Source organism: Egretta garzetta, unplaced genomic scaffold (genome assembly GCF_000687185.1).
Source record: "Egretta garzetta isolate BGI_Z169 unplaced genomic scaffold, ASM68718v1 scaffold30, whole genome shotgun sequence".
NCBI lineage: Eukaryota > Metazoa > Chordata > Aves > Pelecaniformes > Ardeidae > Egretta > Egretta garzetta.
In genome coordinates this window covers 394,847-417,272 of record NW_009258383.1, presented here as the reverse complement: position 1 = coordinate 417,272, position 22,426 = coordinate 394,847, and the positions used below count along the sequence as shown (strand labels likewise).

The 22,426-nt window shown below is 37.7% G+C and overlaps 1 protein-coding gene across 1 annotated transcript in view; it reads right to left on the bottom strand.

Moving 5' to 3' along the window:
- Positions 1-22,426, bottom strand: part of ITGA8 (integrin subunit alpha 8) — a 116,092-nt gene that overhangs the window by 81,523 nt on the left and 12,143 nt on the right. The window contains exons 3-12 of the mRNA XM_035896810.1: positions 19,429-19,529; positions 16,787-16,910; positions 14,498-14,559; positions 13,432-13,477; positions 12,337-12,462; positions 11,166-11,210; positions 8,036-8,079; positions 7,036-7,092; positions 6,796-6,848; positions 1,165-1,370 (exon numbers count right to left, since the gene is read on the bottom strand). Of these exons, the coding sequence (XP_035752703.1) occupies positions 1,165-1,370; positions 6,796-6,848; positions 7,036-7,092; positions 8,036-8,079; positions 11,166-11,210; positions 12,337-12,462; positions 13,432-13,477; positions 14,498-14,559; positions 16,787-16,910; positions 19,429-19,529 (864 nt within the window). The remainder of the gene's footprint in view (positions 1-1,164; positions 1,371-6,795; positions 6,849-7,035; positions 7,093-8,035; positions 8,080-11,165; positions 11,211-12,336; positions 12,463-13,431; positions 13,478-14,497; positions 14,560-16,786; positions 16,911-19,428; positions 19,530-22,426) is intronic.

Sequence of the window (22,426 nt, the reverse complement as noted above, 5' to 3'; positions counted from 1 at the left end):
GAATGCTAGAGAGCCAGGATACAAATCTTCCCTGCCTAGAGAAGATGATGGCATCTGCTATTGCTCACAGGTAGAAAACGGGTAGTCTCCACTGTGGGGTCTAGCTGGGCTGAACTCCATGGTGGGATTCCAGGACAACCCAATGTCACAATCCAGTGGCTTCTACCCATAGGATGGTATTTGGATTTTGTGCACCCTGAACCCCAATACAATTCTATGGCTCCTGGCATGACTTATCCTTTGCACAGGAGCTACACATTTGTAACATTGCCCTAGAGCCAGTGGCTAGAGCACCATGAAAAACAGCCCTCAAGTTAAGGAGGAGTTAAGTCCATTAATTTTTCCTTAGTGGGCCAACTATCTTCAAGGCTACTGTGCAAAATACCTCCTCCAGGAAAAACACCTTGGAGTTTTAGATGCAGAGATGCCTGCTTTGCAGATCCCTAACATCCTGGAAATAAAAAGTAAGGAAATGCATGCAGTGAAAACCAGGGTATTACTGACCATGTGTAGGAGGCTAACTCTGGGTGCTCAAGGCATGAAGGCTATCTCAGATAATTAAGCAAGTTAGTTTACTTGAACTGTTTTCTTGAATTTAGGCCCACGGTTACCTTACATTAATGTTTTGGTGTGCGTGTGTGCTATAGGCATTTGAAAAAGGTCCCATCACGCACCTGTTTCTTTCAGTGCCTAAGTAGCAATGGAAGTCTGATTCCAAAATAGTATGCCTGTACCGGTCCAATTCTTTCACTGTGAGCAAAATGCTCCATTTACCGAGCCTCATTCAATTCTCAAACTCATCCAAGCATTTGAGGAGAGACAGACAACTCTGCTTTTAAACAAATGCAACATCTTAACTAAGTATTTAGATGAAATTATAGTCATAAACCAACAGATGATATTTTTATTCAAATCAACATGCTAATATTTAGTAAAAATAGCACCGTAGTCAATATGACTGTCCTCCTGCAGGTAAGCTTTTCATGGTTTGGCCCTCAATATCAGTTTCATTAGGATTAGTGTAAATTCTCGTGACTTTCAAAGGACGTTACATGTTAAAAAGCCTTTTTCATGCACTGCACAGACACTTCATATTCACCACTTAACCTTTTTAAATTTCAATGTTATACAGAGATATATGTTATTACATTACATATAAATTACCATTATATCCATCTTGATTGAGATCTCCAAGGTGTGTGATTGCACTGCCAAATCTACCGAACACTTCAGTGCCTGTCAGAATTTGCGCATCTTGGAAGAGGAAAGCACTTTCTTGCAGGTACAGATAAACTTGCCCAACTTCTTTAGGCTTGCTCTCAAATTCTCGTTCCATAAAGAGAGGGGCGCCAACTAAGATATCATCTAAACTGGAACAGTCAAAGAAAAACCAATGTCACTGAGAGACTGAGTGTAATCAACACAGTTCATGCATTTGTTAAACAGGAAGCTGATAATTATCATAGCATCATAGACTAACTGAGGTAAGAAGGCAGTTCTGGAGTTCTTCTAGCCCAAACACTTGGTCAAAGCACGGTCAACTAGGGAAGGCTGCCCAGGGCAGTGCCCACTCCAGTTTTGAATATCTCCAAGGACGGAGACTCCACAACCAATGTGGGCAAGTGCTTCCAGTGTTTGATCACCCTTACAACAAAAAAGTTTCTTCCTAGGTTTAAACAGAATTTCTTGTGCTTCAATTTATGCCAGCAATAGACACTGAAAAGCTATACTTTGCAGTTAATGATCAAGAAGTCAGAAATTTAACTCAGAGGGGATCTGTGTTACTAGAAGAAATTCTGCAGATCTATCCTGCTAATAGTGCTAGTGAGAGACAAACTTTAGTAAAAAATCCAGCTTTTAAAAATTATACAGCAGTAAGTGAACAACATAAAAAAATTGCCACTTCCCAGCAGATTTTTGAAGTAATACACATGAAACACAGGAAGAACATAAATTAATAGAGAATGCCTCATAACTAATTAAAATGGAAGCTGGAAGACAAATCCAAAACTTTATTTCTGAAAACACTTGAGTAGTTGCAGTGCTCATGTAATTTGCTGTATTAAGTATTAAAGAGAAAGGACATAATAAAATCATAAAAATATGAGGCTTCGAGGGAAAAGTCCTTCTGTTCATTTTGCAACTCCAAGAAGAATCAGTAAAAGAAGACAGACTAATCAAAGGATATTGTGCATGTTGTTGCTCTAAATGGGGGTGTTTCAAAACATGTTAACAATACTTCTTTAGTGGGAAAAAAAGACCCTTTACTGGACAGTAAAGAATAAAATCAAGCAAGATTGATAGACACATACCAAGCAGAAATATTCTTAATAGATTATCTGAGATATGAAATGATAGTATCAGATTAATTTCTGAAGGTTGCTCAAGCCTGTATAAACTAATAGGATAACTCCCAGTATATTCAGTGGACATTGGTCATCCATATTAAGGAACTCTGTTACTGCAAATAACTAGTACCACTTGATCCCAGAATTTTTGATTTGGAAAACATATTCTCTTGCTCTAACATGAAACTTTTTTCAAACTTTCTAAAACTTGTAGAAAACTTTCTACTCTCAATTCATATATATCCAATAGTGAAGTTTTCTCAAAGGCTTTATTCATTACTAAACCAATTAGTAAAATTGCACTGCATTATTTTTCCCAACCCTGTAGAAAAAAAAACCCTGTATGATTTAGGAGTAGCTCAGCTAGTACTTTACCATAGATATATACTATGGTTCCAAGATAAACACCATAGAATTTAGTACAGAATGTCTTATCTAGAAGCCTTTTAATAACATTGTAGAACTTACACATTCTATAAATTGTGACAAAGTACTTCTAGAGATGTTATTTTTCTATTAAGCTTTTCTGTTTTCCATAACGGAAACTGTAATTCAAAATGTCAGGTCACTTTGGTACAGTTTTTCTGTTCTTTATACGTCAGATTTTACCCCACGGCATGAATAACTAAAAAAGAAAGGAAGCAGATGCTGACTTGACATCAAAGGTGGGATTTTCCTTTCACACTAAACATCAAAAGTCCTCCTCTACTAATGGAAGATGTTCGTGGTTGGCACAGAATGTCAGATGGAACAGTTGCCATGAAACAAAAGCAATAACAAATACAGATCATGAATGCTCTTTTTTTTACAAGTTATTTTACATACGCCATGTACTAAAAGCATTACACAGTAGCACTATCATTGTTCATTATTTTATTACATCGCAGTCCAGATACTCCCAGTAAGATTGGGAGCTGGTGGTGTTATGTGCTGTATAAACCATGAAGTAAACAATGAGCTTGGCTCCAATGAAAATTTTACAAATGAAGGTTTGTAAGACTAAGGGAAGATTTTTTTAGAGGTGGTAAGGAACCAAAAGATTCAGAACCAGGAAGCTCCCAGTACATCGATGTAAAATAAGTAGATAGCCAGATACCTTTAAAACTCTGGTCTGTAGAGCAATATCCAGAGTGCCTAAAATGGTGAAAAGAGGCAGACTATCTATCATCCACAGTGGCCTAAAATTCTCTAAGCAGAAGCCTAACCCAGAATACAAGATTCACCAGGTGAGAGAATGCAAGCAGACAGGATCTGGAGTCTGTTGTGCTGGATGTGCACAGTGCTGGGTTATTTTTCTAGGAAAATTTCTACTTTGTTAAAATAAATAACAATGATTGTATAAAATGCATGAACAGTCTAGGGAGCAGGGGTCAGAACCCAGTAGCTAAGATGGCTCATCTTCTGATGTGCTGAGGGAAAGGTGGGAGGAAGGCAGTCATCTAATTTATACTGACCTATCTCTAAACTGGTTACGGGCAACAGAGCTACCTGGAACATCCACAGCACTTAGTTTGCCTTCCCTCCAAATCTTGGCATGTCCCACCCACACCAAAGCCTTCCTTTCCTCACCCTCTTGATTTTCCCCCTTCCCTGTCAGCGCCGAGCTCTGTGGGTCAAGGCAAGCTGCTTCAGCAAGTCCTCTGTAAGAAGGAATTCTCCCTCAGGCAATTCTAGGGCTTTGGGTTTGTTTTGTTTTTTCACTGACACAGCAGTCTACTATAGGCAGAGAGGAAGGATTCTTCAGCTACCCTGCTCTCTCTGATCCTCATTTACTTATTTCTGGTTCCTCTCCAAGTGGGTAATAAGCAAGCAATTGCTGCTTACCATGCTTTATAGTCAAGTTTTACTTTCCAGCTCCTACAGTATTTTGACATCAAGCAGTCAAGGAGGGGGGTGTGTGTGTCACTTGTTGGGTTATAAGTACCTACGTGATTAGAATTATGCATTTTTGTTGGTGAAGGAGGATATTTCAATTGACTTTTAAATTGTAGGACTTTATATTTACAAAATTGGAGTTCTGAGCCAAATTTAGGTTGATGAATGGCCCTTTTAAAAGGCCGTAAGAGCAAAGCAAAAGCCCGTGGACAGTAATTTTGAACCATAAAGTGCAGTTTAGTTTGCAGTGGTATTTTGAACTGGTTCATTAGATCTATTTCATTACAGAACTAAGATGTTGCAGTTAACATAGACTATATATTTTTTTTTTGTTCCAGCACAGAAAGGTAACCAGCCAGTATTGCTTCCCTTCTGATAAAAAAGTCTTTAAAAAGCACAAGCTGACCACCTGCTGAGACTGTATGCAGTTTCTTTGTATCCTGCTGGGTAATAAAAAGCAGGAGTATGGGAAACGACAAGAGGTCAAAGTAAAACTATGGGAAGCTTTGATATAGGACAAATAAAAGACCAGTAAACAGTTTATTTCACTATTTTTATTGGACTGTTTCACTCTAAATTGAAAATGTTCTCTTTTTCCTCTACTAGGAATGTAGTCTGTAAGTTGATGGCAAAACTTGATTTGCTAAGTTTCATTGTGGATTTCTCATCACTAGCAGTGGAAAACTAAACAGTAGTTCAAATAATATCCTCAACTTCCCTTTTCTGCCTACAATCCTGATGTGGTGCAGATAAAACTGCAAGAGTCACCCTGGAACATGCTGGAGCAGAAGGTCTACAGAGATTTTTTTCCTACTATGAGCCTAATATTTGAGCCATGTCTTCAGTCTTATTACAGCAAAGCATCATTCCTATTGATCTTTTCAGCATACAACTTAATCAGGTTTCTTGTACTGATAAGGCCATCACGACCTTCGTTGTCCTTAGCTGCACAAAAAACCCAAGTAAATGTGAAGCAGTCAATTTCCTTTTTGCTTTTTTTTTCTCTCTCTCTGTTTTATACTCTTCCTTTCAGATAAATATTTCTATCATCTATATGTGCAAACCAGCAAAGACAGACTACATATCTAATCAGACATGTTTATCAAGTAGAGCTTTTTGTGTTTTGTTTTCTGTGGGATGTTTGGATCTCAGAGAGAGTCATTAGATTTCTTTTAAGATACAGACTGAGAGACCACACAGGCCTCAACAGCATTTTGATTATATTATTGGCATAAACTGTGGTCTTAGAGGTACACAGAAAATATGAGACCTGCCAAGTAACCCTATGGTTCATAGGAAGTAACCTGCACAGGGAATAGTTTGGTTCAGTAAAAAGTTAAATAGTAAGTTCCCTGAAAGTCTCATGAGTGTCTGTTGTAACTTAGATCAATGTTTCTCCACCCTTTCATATTAGTAATGCATTACAGTGGGACTAAATTAATCCTGACTCTGTATATCATAAAAATAGAAGTTTTCTAAAGCTATGGTACTATGACAAGATTTGACCTCAGAAACCTGGAAAGATTTGAGTATTATGAAGCCACCACAGAAACTGCTGAAGCTTCTTTTTGTTTGTTTGTTTTGTAACTGCAATAACATTTTATCACCTTGTTACTTTTCTCTTTTCCTGTATCCCTCACTCTTTAAAGGGTCACTAGTCACTGATGGAAAGCAATGATTTAGCCCAGAAAAATTATTTAATGCACTATGTTTAAGCACCTAATAAGAAATAATCACGAGAAAAGAATATGAAGTAGACACATCTGAGACATTTTGCAATGGGCAAGAGTATGCCACAGCTCTGAATATAATTCTGGCTCACCTCTGTGCAGACTTCCAAGGCTCTGAGCTTCACGGATCATTATCTCCTTTCTAGAAAGCTAGTATCAATAGTCACTTACTAAAGTCCTGATCTTCTGAAAGATTTAATCAGACTTTACATGAGTTCAAAGTTAGCAAGCATTTTGTTCAACAGGGCCTGAAATCCCCAAGTGTCTTAGGCATGACCCTGGGAACTGAGCAGCATTCTCCCTCAGACAAGCACAATGCCTATCACAACAACTACAGGCCATAGACACTTTTTGGTCCTCTGAAGGATCAAAATGGATGGCCAACCAGCAGGTGCTGGAATGAGGAGCTGATGACATTAAAAGCTTAAAACTGAGAAGTGAAGTTATGGATGGTCCACATGTGAGAAGACTTACCTGCTTTTGAGAATGGGAGAATGAACTTTTGACTTTCACTTGTCTCTTCCCAGCAGTAGCTAGTGCTGTTTATTCGCTGTTCTTCTACCTGGATATGTTTCCTAAGTCTCTGGACATTCCGGCTCTGCCACACTGCTTTGAATAAATATTCAGGAAGATAGGTAAACTCACCCAAACTAGGCCTGCAAATACTTGTGCCACTGTGATTGCACAAAGATAAGCCTATGTGAACAATTAAAATTAGAAAAGAAGGGAAGGGAGGAGAAGCATTTTGAGGTACAAAGCACCTGAAAACCTGTGTTCATTAATAAATATCAGGCATTGCTTCTGTGAATGTTCAGTGGAGCTGAATATATTTGGTAACCTACCCATCATTGTTAACATCAGATACTGCAACAGTGTACCCAAAATAAGACGCCATCTGGAAATAAAAAACAACAGATAGGCTTTCATATCAGATATCAATTTTAAAAAAAAATTTACTGATAATCCTCTTTGTTTCTATGGTCATTAATTCTAAAAAATATTTTATATATTCTTGAAACTATGTTAATGAAACTGTATCCTCTAGAGAGATAACATTTCATCATGTAGTTGCTTGACATTACCTGTTCACCAGTGAAGTTCTGGATAAAGGTCAAGTCTGAAGAATTAATAATTGAGACCTGGTAACAGAAAAATATGGAAAGTTTCAAACACACATGGAAATGGTACAGTGTAACACCAATTTGATGGTCCCAGTGGCCAAGAAAAAACAATTTTTTTGTTTCACCACAGTTTTCCTGTATGTTCTTGAACAAATCACTAAGATTTTATGAGTCTCAGGTCCCCCGGGAATAAAATAGGGAAAAGACAACTTTCCTTCCTTACTGGACACTATGAACAGCAGCAAATCACAGAGTACCAGCTAATCAGTGGCTACATTAGTATGCATGGAAACATGAACTTAAAACATAAAGAAATATATATACATACATATATAGACATATACAGACATACACACCCTTTCTTTGAAAAATGGTATGAATAAGTTCTAGAGACGCGAGGAATTTTGGGTCCACAGAACTAGAGAATGTGTGTGTAGCTGAGATCTTTTTCCCAATAAGGGTAGTTCTGAAACATTTTTTTTTTCCTGTGAGATAAAAGATGTATCCACACATGTATATTGTTTTCTCCCTTCACTTGTAACTGCATATCATGACTCTCTGCATCTGCTATTCAGTGTATATACTTAGAGCACTGAAAATAAAGACTGGGTATGAGTAATCTGAAGTTGGACTTCTCTCCACTGTGGACACAGTATTGCACATGAAATATGCTAACCTATGGGTAAGCTTAGGCCTGATAACTAGTCATACTCAAAGCATGCTTGTAATTGGCTATTGAAAACAAACTTCAGAAAGGACCAAGTGCTTAATATTCAAAGCCCAAGCCAGTAAAGCATTTCAACCCAGCCAGGTAAGTCTGAGGGCAAAAGTCAGTGGCAGTTTTCTCTGATTAGAAAGCTTAGGATCAAAGAGACAGAAAATACAATGGAGACTTTGATATTCCAAATGGTCTAACTGCATTCTCACTATAAAAAGGATAAAATGTGGGTCCAATACATACATAGCCAAAGTTCTGTGCTCCCCTTGGGACTCCAGCAACCAGCTCTGAAAAGATAAATGATCAACAGTGAACTGGTTATGCTATCTGAATGGTGCATGCAACACGCATCCCATGCCACTTAAATTCTTCCCTGACATATAACGCTTAGGATTTTGGTTTGTTATCTGTATCAGAAACATCTGCAAATAACTTGAAGACATTAATTAATAAGATTTTAACATTCATTCAGTGCATCCACTTGCATGAAGCATCTTAACTGTTGAATACACATCCAGAGATCTCTTTCTGCCTAGCTTTACTTAGCATAGCACAGTATAATAAAGCTCTTAGTACAATTCAGCTTGTTACCTGACAGCTGTGGATTGATGGAACCAGAATTAGTTGTGGCATCACACACTGGAGTACAGAAGCTAAACACAACTGTCCTTACAAATACCCCTTTTCTTTCTGGCTGCACAAGAGTTTGTCTCATCTGTTATTTTGCTTGATGTCATGAAAGTGTTCAACAGGTTCTGCACAGGCTATCTAAAAGTGAGTGGTGTTGGGGGATTCCATTGAACAAGAACATGAATCATTGGACTTTTAGTTGCCTTCTAGGATGTAATTCTGATCAATGGTGAAATCTTAAACAACTAGTGGAAAAAATGGAAAAAAGCGAGAAGAGAAGAGAAGAGAAGAGAAGAGAAGAGAAGAGAAGAGAAGAGAAGAGCAAAGTCACAGCCTGCAGTCTTACTGTCTAATCCTTCCCTCATTAGGATATCCACATCAGAAGACAGCAGCAGGAACTTCAGATAGCAGAGCACCTTGGACACCAGCTTGTGTTGACCTAGCATTCCTCTGTTCCTCTCTGGGTCTATGTACTCCTCTGTGGTTGAATGTGTTTGGTCAAGGGGAGGTGGAAGTAATAACAGAGGACTGAACAGGACACAGGACGATCCCCAGGTCAGCCAACAATGCAATTCTTTGTGCCAATCATTCATGTGACTTACTGATTCAAGAACTATCCATTATAAAAATGTGAGTATGCATTAAAAAAAACCCAACATACATATATATAGGTGGCTGCAACCTTCCATTACCAGGGACACATCTTTTTTTCCACATTATAGCACTCAGCTCAAAAATATTATTTTTTTTTTAACCCATAGTGGCACAGGACAGGAAACTCTAACTTTATAGGGATTAAGCAGCAGCAGTTCTGGGGAGCTGGGTTCATTTCTACAAATGCACTATGTCTCCATTGGCTTTGTGACTCCGAACCATGGAGCTGTTCACCCCCTCAAGAAAGCTACCCCTTTGGTAATACCTTCCAACAGACTGTCAGCCTTACACAAGCAGCATAGCTCTTAAGGCATGAAACACCTGGGATAACAGGTATTTTCAGCTAACTATAAGCTTTGAAATCCTGTACAATTTCAGAAGACCTGAAAATAGCTAAATCATGGACAAATTTCTATTTATAACTGATAATTTTTAACATACTCTACCAAACAGAAAGCTGTGACAGGAGCTTTTCTTCTATGCTGGATTCAACTTGCAGAGACACAGAAAAACTACTGTTCAATTTCTAACACCCCCGCAAAACTTACTTTACAACTTAAAAATCAGGCAATGTTCAGCTTGAGTTTAGTTGTCCTGCCATAGCATTCTGTGCTATGAGTTCAGCACATCAATTAAGTGAGGTTTAAGTCTTGTTGGTATTTAGTTAAAGCTTTAGTGGTGTGCCAGGAACTATTGCTGCTAAACCTAGCCCCTGCAGGATGGATTGTTCTGACTTTGTCCTTAGAGAATTACAGAACTCTGTTACTGGAGCTGCCACCTTCCAGGGCAGTTTTCCCATGCCATGTAAAACTAATAAACCTCCTGTGTCACCTTTTGCCAAAGGGAACAACTTGAACCTCAGTGTTTGAGCCAAATTCTAAGTTGTGTAATGACATTCTGCACATTTAAAAAAAATATTTATCCTGTAATTTTGGTCAAAACCTGTTCCTCAGTGCACATTGCATTACCTTATCAAATCATAAATATGGAGTCCTAGAAGGTGCTGTTTTACGGATCATGAAACATTTCAGGTGGAGGTTTCACAGCGATGACATTTTTAAGCAATGTTATTAAGTCACAGAATCACAGAATTGCAAGTCTGTGAGATGTCTGGTTCTTTGTGGGTGACAGTTGCTGTCCAAATGCAAATTACTGTACATATGTCCTGTATCAAACTTACTTGATCCAAGAAACTCCACAAAGTTGCAGGCATGATTCTGTATTTGGACTTTTATATTCATGTGCATTCAGCTTTTCCTAATTCAGCAGACTAATTGAACACCTCATCTTCCTATAGAATGTTTTTTCTCCCCCTAAGCCCAGGTTTTAATAAAAGAAATGAAATTCTTCTGTCTCCTGCTGTTAAATATAAGGCTCAGAGTAGGAGCAAGAGCACAGGGAACTTGTTCTTACTGCATTATGCCTGCGCAGGAAAATATAATGTATGAAAAGGGCCAGCTAATAAACTGCCCCGGGCCCCCCATCCTTAAGGCACATGATCTGGAACTAGGGAAACTTTCATAGAGCCAAGAACAAGAGCTGGCATGCCGGTGTAGGCACATGTCTTTTTCCAGAAGCAGCTGAATGTTATCTCCTAGCCTGGGCTGTGATGTTTATGTTTATGTTTTATGTGATGTCAGAAGTGTGCTTTCAACATACACAGACATTTGCAAGCCACGTGGCATCTGGCCAGCCAGATGCTGAGGTCCAGCAGCCTGTATGCAGGTGAGTAACTTGAGTATGGACCGAAAGACTGTACAGGACTGCACTGGTGGCTCCAAGTTACTACTGGTCACCAAACTGGCTAAATTAAGTGGCTCCACCTACCATGTTGTCACAGCTCTAACTGCTGAACAGATGCACGGGCATGATACCATAACGGATTCAGACTTTTGGGTTACTTAAATACTGCTCTCTTATGCTATACCTTCTAAGGAAATATTTGCCTCTGTGAATATTGGGTACAGATAGCTTAAGTCTCACCAGTGTTTCAAATGTATAAAAGGTATGTTCCTGCATAGAGACCCAAAATGAGGAATTTAATAGGTGCACAGCCGTACGGTTTCCATTCAAGTATATAGCTTCTTACCTTGTTCAGAATCCCCAGTAAATTCCCCGGCAGCCACTGAGTATCCTGTTTAAAGTTAAATGACATGCAAAATACTTGATAAACCATTTCTTTCAAAAAATATGCAAGATTTGTCTGTTCATCTGATCATTAGAATGCAAATTTTCTAACATTACTATACTAAAACTGTGTGGAAAAAAGGAAAATTGCTTACCACATTATTATGACTAAATTAACTGTGGGTCTGAATGTATAATAAATCTATCCTTTTTCCCCCAAAATGGGCTTCTAAATCATTAATACTTAATATTTTAGCTGAAAAAACGGCAGGTACTATGGTGGTTTGCCCTAACAGCTATTGACACAATTTAGGTCTTCATTACTATACTATGTGTGAGTACCCTGTTTTAGCTCTATATGGAAGACAGATTTCCAAAGATGCACTTAAGTACCTCTTGGAGGTTTGGTAAACCTGTGAGGTAATTGCTATTGACAGAGTAAAGACTTTTGGATTGTATCAGGCACTGTAATTTCAAATCTATAGGCAGAGATGAAAGGATGCACCTTTGCCTTCAAATTCCATTGCATCTTTTCTATAACTACATGAAGAAAAACCTGTCTTACATGCAGAGGCACATTAATATAATGGAAATTCTCAGAGATCAGCACTAATAAAAGGTACATAAAGAGACTTTTTTCTATTTATTACACAGTATCTTCAAACTGACTTTTGTTACTGCTTACTTCAACTATATTTTTAAGTATCAGTGAGAATAAATTGCCTATTTGTACTGCAGTACTGTACAAAGCATTGCAGAACTAAATTTTCTCTTATCTGTTAAAAAATGAAATAGTCTTTAATTACTTTAAACTCAATCCATCATCTTGGAATGAAAAAAGATATAAATAGGAAAATTTTGTATTTCTGCTTAATTATTTAAGATCAAATAATAAAAACCCTAATGAGCCATTTAAGACCTCAGCACTTAAACCCTGTTGCTGTGCATAATTTTAAGAATGTTCATAATCCCATTGAAGTAACTAACAAACTACTGATTTGCTGTTGTGCTTAAGGCAAAACATGTTCAAATCCTCTAACAATTGGGACATAGTAATTTAGGGCTTGTTTTCACATTTATATAAGACCCATGCTTTTAGAATATATTGCTAACTGATACAGAGCTTAGCATACCCATGTAATTATCGTCATATGAGGGTGGTGCCACTCCTGTTTGCTTCTCTCGTGCCAACTTCCTCAGAATATCCTTGAAGGAATAATTCGCAATGATATCCGCAATACTTGCAGTGATTACCTGACCTGGATTCAAACAACTTCATAAATGAAAGGGACATAAAGGAGAGCCAGTTTCTACAAAATAGGGCTAGCAGAACATCAAGAGCAGAGCTGAAGGGATAATATAGCACAGATGCAAAGAGCAGTCATCCTCTTAATCTTTCTCCATTATTACCCTGGAAGTCTCAAGAGTACACATAAATCGATACAACAACACATTGAGCGTCTACTGAATCATCACAAAAACATCTCCATAACCATTTCAGGGTGCTGATTCAAACTAAAGTCAGGCATGTTCAGGCTCAGCTACCTTTTGATGCTGTACTGTACAAATGTAGTAGAACGGAAGCAATTTCTCAATGGAGAACTCAAAGCTATGAATTCCCTACCATCATAATCAACTAGATCTTCCTCCTTTAATAGCAATGCAAAACCACACATCGATGAGGCTGACAATGGGCAAGTTGGTAGGCAGAGTCTGTGAATCAGCTATACCACACATGTCAAAACAGGTTAAAGCAAAAATACCCTTTTAACCCTTCACCAAAACCACTTCAGTTTTTATCTACATGAGAAGCTACATCTTGGAAACTACAGTGATGCCACAAATGAACTAAAATTATATGCAGATAGCAATAAAAGGTTGTGTTCAGAAATAAATAGTGACAAAAACTTTGAAAATATTACATTTGCTGTACAAATACTAGCTATTTTTTTAATTGCAGTATTTCTAGAGAAAAAGTCAGCTTATTACTTAAATGACAAATGAGCTAAAATACCAACATAAAAATAGTTATTTCTATGTTTCGCTTCCTATACAACCTATATCTTGAATTTTCCCTGACTTATTTTATGCCCATTTGCATGTTATTGAAAATAAGACCAGAGACTGGTTATCTTAAACTGAGAAAACGATGGAAATCTAGAACAACATTTTCCACAATATTTTCTGCTTCACTTCTTAGATCAAGTTAACCAGCCAGATGAACATACCTTGCCAATAAAAACTACCAGGCCCGCCTACTATCAGGTCTCCATTCTACAAAAAGCAGAATTGAATAAAATTACACAACAAAAGAACACAACAAAATTAAGCATGCATGGGAAAAACAATTTAAATGACCAAAAGAATATCAGAATCATGATAAAGGACAATGGCCTTGTTCAAGGAAAGGATGTAGGTGCATGGATGTGCAGGAAAATCCACAGTTAAGTAAAGTTAAGATCACCCCATGCATCTTCGCTTGAATGAAAGCCCTATTTTTTTTAGCACTAACATAGCATTCTAAAAATTGCTGATTATTTGTAACAAAACAAGGACAGCATGAAAGAGGGTCTTCACATTCAGTGAAGCAACAGTAATGCTTTATAGAGAAATATACTTTTGTCTACCTTACAATGAGGTCTTTACTCCTCAGCTACTAATAATGTGAATAACAATGGAGCTACAGAACACTGAAAACAATGGCAATGATCAAAGTTATGTGAGGTCTTGGTGCTGTAATAATGGCACAGATAATAACGATAGTTGCAAAATTTATTCTTTGGCCCACAATATTGTTTCTGGACCCTCTTGGCATGTAAGAAAAACTAGGTATTTCCCTTAAGCATTTTCACTTTCACCTCCACATGAGAACGGTCTTACTTAATGACTAGTCTGCCTCCACAAGCACCCTTACACAAGCTATTTTAACTTTTAAAAACTATCGGTGCCTGCCCATTATTTCCTGAAAGTCAGGTCTCTGGAAAGCATTGTAAGTGGGACACACTAAGATAGAAGCATATATAATTTTTCCCCTAATTATCTATTAAGATAGATTGAGCAGAGTCAGATTGGAGTGCTCCAAAGAGACAAACAGATGATGATTGCAGTACTTCTTCTATTAATAAAACCAGAAAGTTTTAAGCTTGCAAAAGAGGTAAGAACTTGCAACAACTTCATGGAACTTTCCATATGCAACAGCATGGGGATAAACTCTTGATCACTGAGACAGTGCTTGAACACTGGGAATATATGTGAATTACATTTGGTCAAAGTATTTCAGAAGCAGAATCTCACCTTGTAAAAATCTAAGCTGAAACCTGCTTGACAAAAGCCTTGTCCTTCAGGATCTGCATTGCCTGCAATTATGAAGGTAGAAGCATTTTATTGATTTCACAGTGCATGTGGAAGACAGCTTACACAACCATGGAGCTGTAAGGCTGTAAATGCAAAGCTACTAAAATATGTGAAAAGATGCATATTCTTTTTTAGAAAAGGCAGAGCAAATCAAGACCTTCTACAGGGCCCTGAACACACAATTCCCTTGTGAAGATTTTGAAAAATAGAACCAGTTACTTGGGACCTTCTCCTCTCACTGCCAAGGAAGGACCCTTGCAACAACTACCAGGGAATTTGGCTGGAGATACAAAAGTAAACAACTTGATAAGAAATTCTATAATGGTCACCACAGTCTGCTCTGCCATAAACACAAAACCAAGTGTTTACCAAGGCATTCTCAAAAAACGATGACATAATGGATGGGTCAACATGAGTCAATGTTCAGACAATATCCTGTTTATCTGTACTATGGCAAGGGAAAGGGGCACACGTCCTTCACAGGGCCAGCTCTTTAACTGATATGCATTTGCTCAATGAGGACAGAAGTGTAATATAATTTTGGATGCACATTTGTACATGTGAAAACTTTCTTCCTGCTTCTGACCACTTTTATTTCTAGTCTCCAAATCCTTATATAATTGTACAAAGTGTGTTGGCATGCATTTTAGGGCTTTCATATGAGTGCTGAAGTGCTGGAAGTCTGCAGGATTGGGGAACTGAAAGCAGGAATGGCCACTTGAACTCTCTCTTCAAATAGGGTAAGCCTTTGGCAAAGCCCCAGTGAGACATCAGGAGTACATGAAGCAGATCTTACGGACACCATTTCTTACAGATTCAGCTTCTTTCTGTACCTGTCCATCCAGGGACAAGAATTAGGCTTTAAAAGAAAGATGTAGCACAACTCAGTTTAGAGCTATACTACAGTGTGAGAAAAGGAAAGCCACAGAGTAACACTGAATGCACACGTAAATATCTCACGTTGCTGTAGGTATGCAGATTTTCTGGTAGACTATGGAAAGCATTATTGGGCTACATTATCGCACATCTGTCAGGTGTCAGGGAAGTCCAGCCACATGATATGACGCTGCCTCTAGATCTTCATAGGAAAGAGACCTTTTAATTATGGTAAAGTGTCTACTTTTTCTGTAACATGCCTGTTACTTTCTTGGCAAAATAATCCATGAGAAAGTCGAAGGTAGGAGCACAGTTTGCAGTAGAGGAACAGCTAAACAGTGTGTTTTGAAATTAGCCCATGTGCACATGGCAAGAATGCTAGCTGCGATCACAGGGTCTCTGTACAAGGGGTCTTGTGGCAAGGAACTACGTTCAGACTTCTCATGTTATTGGCTAGCACATACAGCTTGAAACAGCTACCCATCTCAGCTAAACTAACAACATCATAGCTTTGCTGTGAGGGTTTCCCCTGGAACAGATAGGTAAGCCCATCATATTTGCTATCTTACACATACTACCTTTAGAAAAGTAACTGAAAGAACAATTCTCTGACCTGTGGGTGCAGAAACCTATCCCAGTCAAAGCTCAGTAAAGTCACTGCATACTTCATATTGATTTTAGTAATTTGGAGCACTGAGGTAATGAGGGTGCTCATAACTGACATAATCTAATGTGTGGCATTTTCTGCAGACTTCTAGGTAACTGAACTTGGCTCTAAATATACCTGCAGTTTTTCCCTATTGCCCAAGAAGTAAGGCCCAGAGATGGCTACCACACCTCAGAATAGCACAGAGAAGAGTGTGGAACAGTAGTGCTAATGTGCATGGCTTTCTTCCATGCTGGAAGTCCTTCATAAAAAATGAGCTACTGAGGATGATATTGGCATGAATGGTGATACAGGCTTGTGTGTTTCTGTGCAGGGTCTGGTCTTCAGATGGTGATCCTGTGATGAGAGATTTATACTCAGCATAAGCATGAATAATTGGTTTTAAATGCTGTCTGGTTCTTATATAGACCCATTTGCTACATTTTACAGCCATTTAATTTGAACCAATTATATCTCATCACTATAACTGCATAAGCTTAATTTACTTAATTTCTTCTCTTTCAATTATACAACAAAGCATCCAATTGCAGGCGTATAATTTAATGTAAATTTTTCTTTAAACCCTCATCCAATGCAATGTCATATAGTAATCTTCAGTCAACCAAGATGGTGTGAAGACTGAAAGGATGAAAACATAGAGTGCAATATCAATTCCTCCAACACAGATTGTTCCTTTTAATACTTACTGTTGCGACAAGGGGAATATTCAGCATAGGCACTGAAGTTCTGAATCGCTACATAGCAGGTGCCAACAGGGTCCTTCTCAGGGCTATCTTTAAGAGTTCTCCAATGATATAAGGGAGCACAAGCCTATCAAAACAGAAACAATGTCACACATACCTTTCACACACTCATGCATCTGGCAAATGTAGTTTTTAATAAACAGTGTACAAGGATTCTCTCTGGTATTGTATCATCCATACAGCAATGATCATAACGTGAAGAAAACGCAGGGCCACTGCTTCTTGTAATTTCATTATAACCTGAAAAGCATAGTCTGATCTTTCATTTATAGCCCTTAGCAGGTGAAATCTCTCAAGGACTAAAACTCACATTTAAGCATATGTTACAAATACCTCTAAGCTTGCTGCATGAGTAGTATGTTTGCTCTATTACTGCTCACAGCACAGGACTTGATCCCATAGTTTAAGATGTAGATGACATACATGTGGCTGAAGATATTTCTACTTCTGTCCTGATATGTCTTAAGATAATGGCTGTTGCAGCAGAACTGCTATGATTCTACTCTACTTAGCAGATGTGTCAGGGTGTTGTGTCATATTGTCTATCACAATCATCAGATTGTCTGCCTTCTTATAAACCCCTGGCTCAAATCTTTGGAGAGGTGATACAGCTGTAATGCACGCAACAGTCTCCGACTGAACAGGTTGTTGCTAAGAAAGTTTTGACCACTGAACTAATATTTAATATTCTATGTTATGGTAGTGGTTTTACAAATATGACAGTGTAAGGATAAAAAATATACAAGCTGTATATAGAGAGACATTATCCTTTTTGTAAATAATTGGAAAAATAAAGAAGATAAGCAGTCAGGTATGCAAGTCATTCTTCAGGTGTTTCTGTGCCCTAAAACTTTTCAATTGGCTGGGGAGCGAGGGGGGAAAGACACTACCTCTCCCTACAACCTTACCTCTGTAAGATGCAAAGAAATCCTCCATTCATGTCCTACCGTGTCTTACTTTTCCATTCAGAAACCTGTCTACCTCTGGCAAGGCATTGTTATTATTCACATTACTATATAAGCATTTGTTCTGCAATCAGTTCCAGCTGGATGAACCACTGTGCTACTCAGAGCTCACCACAAGTCAGAGCTTCTGGAACAACAGTTTAAGGACCAGGGGCTCTTAACAAGCCCCTGCCTAGAAGACCTTACAGGTTAAAACAGAGAGCAAAACCAGACTGCAGCAGAGGAATAAATGTCCTGTGAGGGTGATTTCAGACACATTTGGCATTGAGCGAAATGGATTGAAACAAGAACTCAATATAATTATAAATGTTGACCAAATCCAGTTTACTGTCACATTTGTAGTTTAAAAAAAAGTTTCTCACAGCTTGTTGACATTTTCTTTTTCTTTTCTTTCAGTCTACAAAGTTTAAAAGACAAAGTTTTCTCACTTCACTGTTCAAATTTTTGCCTGAAAAGTGTTGACTATACCTCAGTTTCAGAAAGCCTGAGAAGAGTTATCAGAAGCAAACCAAAGTTTGGTCAATACAGACACAGCACATCAGTTAGTGATGAGGATTGATTAAGATTCAGCAAATGGTGGCAAGGAAATATTTTATTTCAGTTTGCGAACTGTTGTTTAGTAGAGCACACAAAATGAAAAAACTTCAGCTATTTTTAGAATTTTTCAGAATTTTTACATTTACTTACCTTTGTAAGAGAATAGGGTGATGTTTTATTCACTACATGTTTCACGTCAAAATCCTTCCCTAGGCTAACCACAAGTCATACTATGTAAGGAAAAGCATTTCCTTCAGATACTTCTTCCCTTATGACTACTTCTTAAGTAATAATTGGAAGTTTTAAGCAAATCCCAAGATACAAATTATTGCTTTGCAATTGTAAAAACTAATAAAACTAATGGCCAAATTAATTATTCTCACCACAATTATTTCAGCGATATTTCAATGTAAACCTTAGTGCAAAATTGTAAATATAAAAGACCTGTGTATAAGCAGCATCACCACTTCTTTACTAAGCAATAAAAGTACTTGCCCCCTGCTGGGGTCCTCTATCAGTACAGGTAAAATGTTCAGTGAAACCGGAAAACAGACATTGCACTTTGACAGCAATCTTGATTTGGAGCTTTTTTATCATGACTTTTTTTTGCAGCTGTTTTACCATGACTATAGCATAGCTGTTCAAAACAATGTAAATGTGACAAAAGAGGTCAGTACTTTCTCTTACTAACTGATCTTCAGCACAGGGTCTTGGCTTCCATTACATTCTGCATTTAACATTTCAAATACAGCTTCAGAATACAAAATATTTTATAGCATATATCTATCAGTTACTGTGTATCTCTAAAATATGTCCATTAGCTGTTTAAAAAAAATCATCATTCAATTCCTTAACAACATGGCTTTCTGCTGTTTTCATATGGCAGTGGAATCATCTTCACTTGATCAGTTCAACCTGATTTTATATACTGCTTTCATTTTCTGAGTTATATACATCCTCTGCTTTATAATTCATGCATAATCAGAGTTGTTTCCATAATCTACACATAGAGAGCTATTAAAGATATACATTTGAGAAAAATAAACATTATCTCCAAATGAATACCAAATGCATAAGACTTACCACAACTTTTTCTTTATGAGCTTTGACTGTTGCCCCAAACCACTGATTTGTCTTAAACTCAATAGGTTCCCTGGTGCCATTGACTTTAATTTTCCTGTTGTCTGACAAAGAAAGAAGCAGTATGTTGACAGCTTATTTTAAAAAGTATTCCACTGTGAATTACAGATACAAGTGAAGAGACTAACGGATAAATTACATTGCATCCACTGTCATTGTCCTACCAGCTTAACAGGAGATGGATGTTCTAGTATCATTTAAGCTTTTTACTGGTCAGTGGAAACCAGCTTAAACTCACATATGAAAATTCAAAATAATTACACTTAAACTTCAGAAAAAAGTACAGAGGACTGGAAGAAGAAACCCTGTGTTTTCCCCTGAAAAAAAAAAAAAAAGTTTACCTGGAGTTTACGATGATGAATGAACAAGAAAAGCCCTAAAAATTTTTCTCATATGTGGTAGAAACTTTCCATGTAAAAAGCATGTTCCATAATTAGCTTTTGTCAAACAAATAACATTTCTTAGCATGCTTGTTCAAAGACGAACACCACCGATAGCAAAGGACCTAGTTCTTAACAGAATTACATGTGTACACACTGTCACACAAGACAGCTTCTTAATGTTGCTTTATATACACTCTTGCAGATGTCAGCATAAGAGAAGCCATCTGGGCAAAGACTCAGGCCAATTATAATGCATTTCAGGTTTTAATAAAAAGCAGACATCCCTTCCTTTCACCCTCAGTTCTCTGAAGTAAACTGATTTCCCATATGTTCATGAGCTATGCTCTTCCCTTACCAGCCATTCCTAATGAACTTCTCAATTTATACATAAGCAGGGCATTACTCCTTCCCCCTTGTATCTGCATTCCCTTATGTTTGTTTCTGGTTCCTATCAGGGGGGATTTCACAAGAATCAATCCTTTTTATTCACTCTAAGTGAAAATAAAACCATATATTCTCTACTTTGGAATGTAGAAAAAAAAATGTAATGTCAGATTATATTGTATGGATTTACATATATTTAAAAAAAAAACTGAAGAAAAATGCAGCTGGTAGAATTGTCACCTTTAAAAAGCCAACACTTCCTGGGATTTGCCCGAAAGGAATAAAGGAGATATTTGAATGCTTTTCTAGGATGTTGGATCACCAGTTACCTCAGCTTGTGGTGACCTCAAAAAAGTCACACATATAAACTGAATTAGAAAGAAAAATGCATTATATTTTGAGAACAAGGCTATTCTATCTCTGTATTTTTCTAATAAACATGAAGGAAAGTCAAATGAGAATGAATCTGTGAAAGTTTGAAAGTCTCTGAGAAAACGTCTTCCTTCATACACATATTTATTTCTGTGCTGCACCAATTACAGGAGCTAGTATGGAAGTCCATGCTTAGAGAGATTAATTTCAGGAATATTTATATCTTCTAAAAATTCAGGAAGAATAACTTAAAATCACTCTTAAAATATTCATTTAAAAAATAAATTTTATTTAAGTTAGGCCTAAACTTCAAGAGTGTGGGAGACAGCAACTTTGACACGCTGTATTGTAGGAGCTGCCAGCTTCTACCTAGCTGTTGGCAACACCACTTTTGATTATCTTTTCCAGTCAAGTGAGGCCCTTTCAAACTTTAAAGGTTTCTTCTTTTTTTCTTTTTTTAATGCTCCAGCAGATCTGAACATGATCAATGTCCACAGATGAGGCCTTGATAGGAACAAAGCTTTTGAAGGCTGAAAATCAGCCCTGGTCAGCTTACAAGCAGCCAACACTAGCCTGGCTCTGAGGATACTCACGATCAGTATTCTAACTTAAAAAGAGCCTACATTTTCAATCAAAACAGCATACTTGTCCGCTGGCAAAGTATACTCAATTTTGAGAAGATGTTAGTTTTTAAAATTAGGACAACTATTTGCAGGATTTATAAAAACCATAGCTGAATTTACCAGTAGATCTGCAAGAACTGTACACACAGACACACACCCTGTCTCAGTGGCGTATTGTGTAGTATGAATACTTCATCACGTGGCATGGGATTTTCATTACAAAATAGTTAGTGAAATATCACCCCACCTCCACCCCCCAAAATAATAAATAGCTTTTTCCCCTAGATAAATCTCTTTTGGCAGAAATTCTCTAATCACCTTTGTTCAGGATCCTTGCTGGAGCAATGGACCCCTATTCCTAGTTTCTGAGGTTTCCCCTTAAAATATGTTTTAGTCTTTTGTGTATAACAACCATTCAGTATTTCACATTGTTGTAAACCAGCTACCGTCTCCCCCATAACTTTATCAAAATGAAGCTATATACACAATTAACTTGTCTGAATATATGCGGACTGTCATTACTGTGCCCTGATTGTACTCCAACAGACAACAAGGCTCTGAATGAAGTTGCTGTAAATGTCCACTTCTAAGCTAGTCATCCACTTACAATTGAGGGCACAGTTCTAAAGCAAACATCTGAGAAGGTCAAAAGAACCATGGCCTAAAAGTACTTACATTTTTTTACCAACTGTATATAACCAAGGATGACCAACTTAGGCTAGACTCAGACAAAAGTTACTTGTTTACTCAGATAAATCCCTATCCAGTTTTAAAAAAAAACAAAAACAAAAAAACACCAAAAAAAAGTTGTTATTTCTGTCTTTGGTACATCCCTCAAAACTGTGTTATCTAGATGTTTCAAAAAATGACATGTCTGTGTCCTGAGAACACCCTTATATGACACGGAAATATCTCTCCTTATGTTACTTACGGGGATCTGAGGCCCACAGGCTATGTCTATACAGTACCTTACCCACAGGCTTAGCTATATTTCTGTGAGCAGCAAAAACTTGGCTTGAATTCAGATTGCATTCAAACATCTTCTTCTTTTCTGGAGGAGAATGCCTGGCCCCTTTTAGGAAGGAGTCCAGGCTATCTTGTATCACGATACGTGACACCAGTGCAAGGATAACTAGAATACAAGGCAGCAGCTGGGCTGGGCACACAACGCCTGCGCCT